The sequence below is a fragment of the Triturus cristatus genome, chromosome 5_2, assembly GCF_964204655.1.
Source record: "Triturus cristatus chromosome 5_2, aTriCri1.1, whole genome shotgun sequence".
Taxonomy (NCBI): Eukaryota; Metazoa; Chordata; class Amphibia; order Caudata; family Salamandridae; genus Triturus; species Triturus cristatus.
The window spans coordinates 929779178-929789874 of NC_140588.1; the positions used below are offsets into that span (position 1 = coordinate 929779178).

The following is a 10697-nucleotide window of genomic DNA, read 5'->3' on the forward strand; positions in this document are numbered from 1 at the left end:
CATTCTGCAGTCTCCAGTATCCGATGCAGGGGGCGTTGGGGGACGTGTTTCAGTTGAGTTGGGGTTCACGACTCCTTTACGCGTTTCCTCCCATACCCTTGATTCCTCGGGTTCTGAGGAAGATTCTGCTCCGTCTCCCTCTGAGGGCAGACCTCCTCTCGCAGTCGGAGGGGCAGGTTCTACACCCCCACCTCCAGAGCTTACACCTTCATGCCTGGAGATTGAACGGGACAATCTGAATTCATTCTCTCTCCCACCTGATGTGGTGGACGTTATTTTATCGGTCAGGCGACACTCCACCAAGTCCATTTACTCCTACAGGTGGTCAAAATTTGTAAGATGGTGTGGAGAGAGATCCATTGACCCTTTAAAGGCTCATCTTTTCAATGTGCTCCAGTTTGCTCTTTCCTTGGCTCAGCAGGGCTTTGCTGTGGCCACGGTCAAGGTTTACCTTTCAGCCTTATCGGCATTTCTGTGCCTCCCAGATCAACCTTCACTGTTTAAATCTCCGGTTGTTCTGAGGTTCATCAAGGGCCTTACAAACATGTTTCCTCCCACTCCATTTGTAATGCCTCAGTGGGACCTTAATCTTGTTTTAACCTTTCTAATGGGGTCCCCTTTTGAGCCTCTACATAGTTGTCCTTTGAGGCTGTTGTCCTTTAAGGTTGTTTTTCTTGTAGCCATAACCTCGGCAAGGAGGGTAAGTGAGCTTCAAGCTCCAAGTTCCAAACCTCCTTTTCTTACCGTACATGCTGAACCGATGGTTCTCAGGACCAGGGCTGCTTTCTTACCAAAAGTTGTCACTTCATTTCATTTGGGGCAGTCTATTACCCTCCCTGTTTTCTATCCACCCCCTCATCCTTCCAAAGAAGAGGAAAGACTCCATCGCCTTGACCCGAAGAGGGCTATGAGTTTTTATCTGGACAGGATCAAGAACTTTCGTCTTGATGACCAGCTTTTTATGGGCTACGTTGGTCGTTCTAAAGGTAAAGCGGTGCACAAGCGCACGCTGTCGAGATGGATAATACTACCATCAAGATCTGCTACGCCCTGGCTGGTAAGACTCCTCCTGAGGGTATTCGTGCTCACTCTACTAGAGCTAAGTCTTCAACATCTGCTCTGGCCCGGGGTGTTCCCGTGGCAGATATTTGTAAAGCCGCGACTTTGGCCTCCCTCCATACTTTTGCAAAGCATTATTGCTTGGACTCTGAGATGAGGAGGGAGGGCCACTTTGCGCGCTCTGTCTTGCAGGATTTTTTGGTATAGGAAGGTGGACACCCTCCTCCGGGAGTGGGGACTGCTGTGGAATCTATTCACAAGGTGAGGAATCCACTGGCAGATGTATCCATCAGAAGAACAAGTTACTTACCTTCGGTAACGCTTTTTCTGGTGGATACAGTATCTGCCTGTGGATTCCTCACTGGCCCACCCGCCTCCCCGTTGTCGATCCTTCTATACCTAATGTCCTGTTAATGATGTTTCAATCTACTAGTCTAATGATGGTATTTCAAGATGTATTATTACTGTCAGAGGCATTATGTCTTTCTTTTGCCTTTTTATTTATTCTCCACACTGTGTGTGTTGCTTTGCATATTGTGTACTGTGTATACTCTGTATGTATATTGCTGTCAGTCCGTCCATGTGCCTCGAAAGCACGGAAAAAAGGGGCGGAACTGACGTCATCACGCCGACGTGGGCTTCTTATGGCTCCGGTGACGTCGATCGGAGTCGCGAGCGGAGCCGGCGCATTGTGACGTCGCCCACGTCGACGTGGAGTGCTGGGAAAGAAAGGTTCCATGGAATGCTGGCGCAGGGGATATTCACAAGGTGAGGAATCCACAGGCAGATACTGTATCCACCAGAAAAAGCGTTACCGAAGGTAAGTAACTTGTTCTTTAGGGCCCTAGTTTTATGCACCAAAGGTCAGTTTCTTGCATGGCTCTGTTTTTCGGCGCGGACAGTTGTGTACAGAACTGACGTCAGCGTGCATGGTTGGTGCCTAGGTAGCCTCCGTGACGTCATTCCGGCACGCACAACACCAGTTACGGGCGCAAAGCCACATGGCGCCACCTACTGGTGCGCAGGGGCACTGCTAAGCAGAAAACTTTCCGGATCCAGACTGACACCTGGGGAATATTCTAAGGTAAGGAATCTATCACTAACTAATGTCTCTTACAGATATATCGTTACACAAGTAGTAACTTGTGCTTTAGGCCTCCCAAAGGGACCCACACTAAAACCACATACAGCCTACCATTGCACGATGCATGAAATGTTGCAAACCATTTCGAAAACATGACATGGTACACTTCCTCTGTGCCATGATTATTGCATATACTATGTGTATGTCACCGCTACAGCAGGCCTTAAACCCTAAGACAGGGTGCATTATATTAAATGTGAAGACAAATCTCCATGAGCAGATATGCCCCTGTGATATCTGTGAATTTGATCTACAAGCCTCTCAGCTGCTGATCATGCATCACTCATGGGTAGGCCTTTTGACGGGTCTTGCCTCTTTGCCTAAAAAATCCCACTCCGCCCTCGAGCGATTCAGAGCTATTGCATGCTAACTCAGTCTTTCCACACCACCACGCAGTAACAATTGCACCTTTCGAGGCATTCAGACAGTGTCGAGGCCAACCATCCCCACAAGAGGCACCGCAGACATCGTCCAGGCCAGCAGGCATAACAAACTTCAGTCTCAAGGTCCCTCCGGCAGCGTCTTCCAAGCCCCTTTAGTTTGTCCTTAGCATCACAACCTCCCTGTGGGAGGCAGGAATAATCATTTTCTCCACAGGTGGCCAGCCATAACATCCGACGGTGGGAGGGGGTCCTGCAGATATTCCCATGGAGTTATGCCTTGCCATTCCGTTCCACCCCCTTCCTATCCCCACTACCTCTTCTACCTACATCAGACCGGCTTTTGGAGGACCATTTGTTTATTTTGCTGCAAGAAGTTTAGGCTCTTGGGGAAAGGAGCCATAGAGGTGGTCCTGGCATCAAAGATCGGAACTGGGTGTTATTCCTGTTATTTAATGGTGGCAAAAATGCACAGGCCTTTACAGTCTGTTAATCTTCAACCCCTGAATTTCTTCCTACAGAAGGACAAATTTAAGGTGCTCACACTGGCTCAAGTTCTATCTGTTATTAAACAAAAAGATCCACCCAAGGAAGATTGCAATCAATGAAGTTAGATCATGGGTCAAGTGTTTCCTACATTGGTGGGAAGCACATCGTGTTTCTTAAATACCCCTCACACACCAAAATGTCCTTTGGTGTCATACTTCATCATAGGGGTCTTCGCAACCCTCTACGGAACGCGGCGTGCTACTACCAACGAATACGTGGGAGCACTGATGTAATCGCTATGTGTGGTGTGTGAGGGGTGGGGAGAGGTAGGGTCAGGAGTGGATGGTAAGTGAATATTAAATACCTAGCACCATAGGAGTAAAAAAAATGTAATAAGCCTTGGTGCCGGTATTATTAAAAAGGTGTGAATTGGAGGTGTGTTGTATTAATGTACAAAACCTCCTGCGTGTGTCAACATGTTTCGAAGCGTGCTGCTGCTTCTTTAGGACGGGTACACAGATCCCTACCCTACTCACATGTATGATGTGACAATGTCAACAGTACCAGTATTATGTGCAGACTGGTGGAAAAAAAGTTACAAAAAATGGGACACAATGGTCTCAGTAATATTAGTATTAGTACAAAGGAAATTCCTTTGTTTCAATTTGTTGTTTTAGAAGCCAATGGCATTATGAGCCTTAGAACGAAAGGGACCTTGTGCACATTGCACTATATACCAGGTAACTGCCTCGCATGAACATCCCCCTCGCGGCTCCATTGTGTCCCATTTTTTGTAACTTTTTTTCCACCAGTCTACACATAATACTGGTACTGTTGACATTGTCACATTATACATGTGAGTAGGGTAGGGATCTGTGTACCCGTCCTGAAGAAGAAGCAGCATGCTTCGAAACATGTTGACACACGCAGGAGGTTTTGTACATTAATACAACACACCTCCAACTCGCACCTTATTAATAATACCGGCACCAAGGCTTATTAAAATGTTTTTACTCCTATGGTGCTAGGTATTTTTTAACATTCACTTACCATTCACTCCTGACCCTACCTCTCACCACCCCTCACACACCACACATAGCGATTACATCAGTGCTCCCACGTATTCGTTGGTAGTAGCACGCCGCGTTCCGTAGAGGGATGCGAAGACCCCTATGATGAAGCATGACACCAAGGGCCCTTTTGGTGTGTGAGAGGTATTTAAGAAACACGATGTGCTTCCCACCAATGTAGGAAACACATTTGACCCATGATCTAACTTCATTGATTGCAATCTTCCTTGGGTGGATCTTTTTGTTTATTATTAATTGTAAGGGGAGGCTGAATCCACCTCATGTGTTGGTGTAGAACACAGACTCTCCACTTCCTACTTTGTTTTCTTCAAGTTCTATCTGCCCCTGGATCCAAGTGACTCTGTGGTGGCGTTGGGCTTCTAGGATTACTTTTTCTATAACCACATCCTGAAGGCCCACAGGCGCTACCTGCCGTTCAAGGTGGGCCATGAGCACTTTGTTTGCTATGATACCTTTGGCCTCACCTGTGCCATTTGTGTTCACAACGATGATTGCTGTTGTCACAGCATACCTCCAGAGGCTAGAGTTAACAGTCTTCTCTTACCTCAACGACTGGCTGTTGAAGGCGAGCTCGTCACAGTCCATTGTGGACCGCCCCCAGACGAAGGGGCCCCTCCTACTTCGTTTGCTTTCACAACTCACCTGCTGAAGTCACACCTGACTCCTTCACAGAAGCTTCCTTTCATCTGAGCCATCCTGGATCTGGTGCACTTTCTGGCCTTTTCCTCTTGAACAACTAGTCCAGGGCATTTTTGCTATGATGCTGGTGTTTCAGCCTCAATCTTTGGTTCTATTGAGGATGGCTCTGAGATTTCTTGGCCTACTACCCTCCTTTATCCTGCTCTTTGTCTTTGCCAGTTGCTATTTGTAGGGTCCACAGTGGGATCTGAAGTCTCTGTGGGCCCAGTATCAAGGGAACCTGTCGAATTCCATCCAGGCTTCAGAGCAAAAGATAATCTGTGTTGGCTGCTCAACAACAAACAGCAGAAGACCCCTCTCCCTGCCCAGAGCTAATGGTGGTGGCAGACACTTCACTGCTGGGTTGAGCAAGTTATCTGGGTGCGGTACAGATTAGATGACTGGTCTCTGGTGGTAGCCTTCCTACACATGAACTTGTTTGAGGTGTAAGCCTTTCTCTTGACGCTGAACGCCTCACTACTGTCCATCACAAGGAGGCTGGTTCAGGTCCTCACAATAACACCACTGTCAAGTGGTATTGCACCAAGCAGGGCAATGTGGAGTCCTGGGCCTGATTAGTTTGTTGCATGTCTGCAGTGCATAATTTGTTTATCCCAAGACCATTAGTTTGCACACTTTCATATTATTTAATAACAAATTGACTGAAGAATTTCTGTATTTATTGCAGTGGTTTGTGTATTCTTCTTAACAAATGTTTGCATTTGTCTTTTAGCCTCCATCAAAAAACAGAAGAGAAAGAACAGAACTCAAACCTGATTACTTTGATCCGGGTTCGATAATGGATGAGTCGGTAAGTTTGTTTACTCTAATGATGTATTATGGTGCATGCATAATTGCGCCAGCCTGGGATTTTCTTCAGAATGGGACTTTTTTTTTTTACTTTCAAACTTTTCAATTAGCCTCCCTGTCTTGTTTGCAGGTTGTCGGTCATAGTGTAGATTAATTTATCTATTCAGCATTCGCGCTGCAGCTCTCTAACCTTAATTTTAAAATATCCTTCTGATGGGCACATTTTCCCCACAGTTTCTGCACCTTATAAATACTACTTCCAGGATTCAAATTGATCTGGAAATCTGTTCCCCAAAACTGACTTTCCAGTGCTGCCAGATGACACCATACAATGCCAGCTCCAACTTCTCTTCCAGACATTTCACCAGATTATATTAGGTACCAGTATGTACATTTGACTAAAGCCTACAGCTAGCTCCCTCACTCAGTTAAATCACTTTCAAGGTAAAATTATCTTGAGAGGTCTTCACACAAAAATGGCCATATGAAGAGGTTGTTTTATTCTCCCTAGACAAAGCGATCCAATTTCTAGGACTGTTCGTAGTCCTGCTGCAGTTCCAAGCTCCTATTCCTCGCCATCAGGCCATCCGGTAGTGCCTAAAAAGTAGACCAGAATTTCCCAATCCTTCTGTCAACCTTACATTGAACAAGGCCTTCTGGCTAGCAATGGCGGTTCTGCTCAGGATGGCCCACAAACCTATGAGCTATTCCTCAAGAGGGCCAGAGGCCCTAGGGAATGTCTGCTTCAGTGGGGAGTTTTAACTCGAGGATTCAATGCCATGCTTTTCTGTGCTTTGCTCCCAGCACGTATAACTTCATGGGTTTTGCCCTCGGCACTTATGGTGATGTCAAAACTGGCTGGGACGCCCTCCCACCCATGCTCTTGGGCCCTTCTTCTGATACATAAATCTGCCTGTGGATTCCTCACCTTATGAATATCCCCTGCGCCAGCATTCCGCAGAAATTTTTCCTAGCTCTTTATGCCGACGAGGACGTCACAATGCTATGGCTCCGCACGCGGCTCCGCATGATGTCACTGGAGCCATAATGACGTCCGTTCTCTTTTTTTCGCACTGTTGACGCGAACGTTTTTTTCTGGGATTTTCCATACTTTTGTCTGGATACATTGTAATTTTTATTGTATTTCTCTGTTTTGGCATGTCGGCCCCGAGGAAGTCGGGCTTTAAGCGGGGGCCATATGTCGATTACTGACCCTCATGAGGACTGTCTTTGGTGCTTGTCGTCTGACCACGACGTCAAAGGGTGTCCTTCTTGCAGGAAGATGAATCTGAAGGAATGGGAGGCCGAGCTGTATATGGCTAAGGCAAGAAAAGAAAAAAGGGATCATAAAAATTCGAAGTCAAGATCTTCGACGTCGCATGACTCCAAGAGAAAGCATAAGAAGAAGAGGAGGCATGCTTCTTGAGAGATGGTGCGTCATCATCTGCAGGTATCCGATAGAGACTACTAGCCGCAGATTCCTTAACATAGAATTATCCCTAGGCGTGAGACTGGACCCAGAAAAACTTTCTTGCCCAGCATCTCTACGCACCGGGGGGCGGTACCTCGCGACTCCGCCCAGACGTCGTCGTCGGGTGTGACGTCAGCGAGGTCACATAAGCCCCACCCCGGCACGCTGACGTCAGTTTTCTTTTCCGCGTGCAGCGCGGATCCGGATTGTGTTCCTGGCCTGGCCTGTTACAGTCCTTCTTTTCCCGCTTTGAGCGTTTTCTTGGGAGCAGTGTGCGAATGCTTTCGGGCTTCAAGACGTGCTCGTCTTGTGTGCGCCAGATGTCCGCGATGGATCCTCAACCCATCTGCATGTGGTGTTTTGGGGAGCACCACAACTCCACAGATTGTGAGGCGTGTCAGCAAATGAAGCCGAAGTCCCGGCAGGAGCGACGGATGAAACTCCTTTTGGCACGCATGTCCCCCACAGATGGCTTCAAGACCCTCCGCTTCCGTCTCCGTAATTGTCCTTCTCCCAGGCTGCAAGGGCGTCACTCACCTGTTGGTAAGTGTTGCAGTTTGTCCCCAAGGCCCGGTCCACGGCCTGTTGGGGGCGTGGGTTCTCCGCAGGTGGTGCGGCCAAGCGCGTCGCCACCCTATCCGCCGCTCCCTGGCGCGGGGGCTACCAGAGCCCAGATGGCGGCCTATGCAGTGGCCGTGCAGGCCTCTTTGGCTCTTCCTTCTTCTCCTTCTCTTCCTGGGACGTCTGCTGACCCCCTTGCTGCGTGCGGGGACTCCTGCGACGTCGCCGGCGGCGAAGGGTTCAGATCCAGGTTCGGAGGATGTGGTGCCGTCGGGGTGCCGTCCTTCGGGGTTCCGTCTTTCGGACCACGGCGCCCCTGCCTTGCCACAAACCCCCGCGGGGGTCCCTGTGGTGTCGCAGGAGGTTGCTGGGGCTCTGAGCGTGTCCTTGAGTCCCCCTTGGTCCTCCGGACTGGCGGCGGCCTTGTCCGAGGGCGAGGTGACGCCACTCAGGTGCCGGCGGCTGCTGGCCCTGGCGGCACCACACGGGCCGGCTAGGGGTCGGGGCGTGTCCCCGGGCCCCTCTCATCCCCCACGCTTTCCCCGCCGCGGGGCACTACGGAGGCGAGTGCTGCCTTCGCTCGGGCTGTTTCCACTGCTGCAGGACTCTTGCGCATGGGCGATCCAGCTGCCCATTTCCCCACGGATCATCTGCTGGAGGTTCTCCATCAGGGCTCTGCTGGACGGGAGCTGCATCTTCCCTTCGAGGCTGCGCTCCACAATTCTATTTTGGGGGCCTGGGGGCGTCCAGCCACGGGGGACCTGATGCCCCAGCCTCTTCTGCACCGCCACCGTCCTGCTCCGCATGATCCTGTCTGTCTTTTTCTCCACCCTTCTACCGGGGGGGGGGGGCTCTATTACAGACTGCCTTTCCCTCCTTGCCATCGGTGTTGTCTCCCCTGTCACGCGATGCCCGGTGGTTAGATTCCTGGGGGCGCAACATATTCGCCTCCTCCAGTGCTGCTTTGCGGGCCCTTAACACTCTTCGTGTGTTGGCCAGGGCCACTTCTTGCTTGTGGGATTCGGCGGAGTCCCTTCTGTCTTCTGCTTCTCAGGAGGGTGCCTGCGTTGATCTGCGGCACTATGTGTTGGATGGCCGGAAGCTGGCGGTGCTTATTCTTCGCTCTGCTCTGGACGTTTCGTAGGTACTTGGTCGTACCATGGCTACTTCGGTGGCCCTTTGTCGCCATGCCTGGCTACGGGATAGTGTTTTCCCTGAGAACATTAGGGAACGGCTGGTTGACCTTCCCTTTGATGGCACTCTGTTCCACGCCCCTGCGGATTCTGCCATTCAGGTTTTTTGTGGGGCTTTGTCATCCTCCTCCTCCCCCTCCTCCCCATCCCCCTCCTCCCCATCCCCCTCCTCCTCCTCCTCCTCCTCCTCCTCCTCCTCCTCCTCCTCCTCCTCCTCCTCCTCCTCCTCCTCCCCCTCCTCATCTTCCTCCTCTTCCTCCTCCTCCCCCTCCTCTCCCTCCTCCTCTTCCTCCTCTCCCTCCTCCTCCTCCCCCTCCTCCTCCTCCTCCCCCTCCTCCTCCTCCCCTCCTCCTCCTCCTCCTCTCTCCCTCCTTCTCCTCCCCCTCCTCCCCCTCCTCACTGGCTTCAAGGTGGTCCTTGCGTTCCTTGAGGCTTTTGGGGTGCTGTCTCTTCCTGCGGGGTGTTGGGCGCTCTCTTTATCTTGGTTGGTCTTGGATATCCTGGCCCTTTCCTTCTTGAGCCATGTCCCCTGCTGGGGCTCTAGTCTCTCCTGGTGGGGAGGCTCTCTCGCAGGCCCTCCTCCTGTGTGGGTATGGCTAGGGTATCTATTCTACGTTAAGGCATCTGCGGCTAGTAGTGTCTATCAGATGTACGAGTTACTTACTTTCGGTAACGATGTATCTGGTAGAGACGATTCTAGCCGCAGATTCCTTCACGACCCACCCTTCCTCCCCGTTCTGCGAGGACCCTCAGCTTGGTTTTCTGAACTAGCCTCCCTCTGGGTGGCTTATCTTCTGTGGGGGTCCTTTTCATTTTCTGCCTGTCAGACTTCCCTCCAGCTGGGTCTCTCCAGTGTAGAGGCCTGCTTTTGCTTTTTTCCCTTTGTTACAATTTCTGATCACCTTGCAGTCTTTTACGCTGGGGGTTCTTTTGCCTGTATTTGGCCTCCTGCTCCTTTCAGAGGCTCTGGCCCTCCTTGACTGTGTAGTCTGGGGGTGGATTGCTGTTGCCCCTCTGTTCCGGGCTTGTGGCACTTTGCTGTGTGGTTTATGGTTGCAGTCTCTCTCTCTCTCTCTCTCACTCTCTCTCTCTCTCTCTCTCTCACACTATCTCTCACACACTCACTCTCTCTCTCACACTCTTTCTCACACTCTCTCTCACACTCTCTCTCTCTCACACTCTCTCTCACACTCTCTCTCTCACTCTCTCTCTCACATCTCTCTCTCACACTCTCTCTCACACTCTCTCTCTCTCACACTCTCTCTCTCACACTCTCTCTCACACTCTCTCTCACACTCTCTCTCACACTCTCTCTCACACTCTCTCTCACACATTCTCTCTCACACATTCTCTCTCACACTCTCTCTCTCACACTCTCTCTCTCACACTCTCTCTCTCACACATTCTCTCTCACACACTCTCTCACACACTCTCTCTCTCCTCACACTCTCTCTCACACTCTCTCACACTCTCTCTCACACTCTCTCTCACACTCTCACACTCTCTCACACTCTCTCACACTCTCTCTCTCTCACACTCTCTCACACTCTCTCTCTCTCACACTCTCTCACACTCTCTCACACTCTCTCACACTCTCTCTCACACTCTCTCTCACACTCTCTCTCACACTCTCTCTCACACTCTCTCTCACTCTCTCACACTCTCTCTCACTCTCTCTCTCACACTCTCTCTCTCACACACACTCTCTCTCACACACTCTCTCTCTCTCACACACTCTCTCTCACACTCTCACACACTCTCTCTCTCACACACACTCTCTCACACACTCTCACACACACTCTCTCACACACTTCTCACTCT

General features: G+C 50.5%; 1 protein-coding gene across 2 annotated transcripts in view; it reads left to right on the plus strand.

The window, feature by feature from the left end:
* The window catches only part of STAG2 (STAG2 cohesin complex component), a 1427207-nt gene that overhangs the window by 1369466 nt on the left and 47044 nt on the right, over window positions 1-10697 (plus strand). For both annotated transcript variants that reach the window (XM_085608133.1, XM_085608134.1), the window contains exon 35: window positions 5575-5652. In XM_085608133.1, the coding sequence (XP_085464259.1) occupies window positions 5575-5652 (78 nt within the window). The remainder of the gene's footprint in view (window positions 1-5574; window positions 5653-10697) is intronic.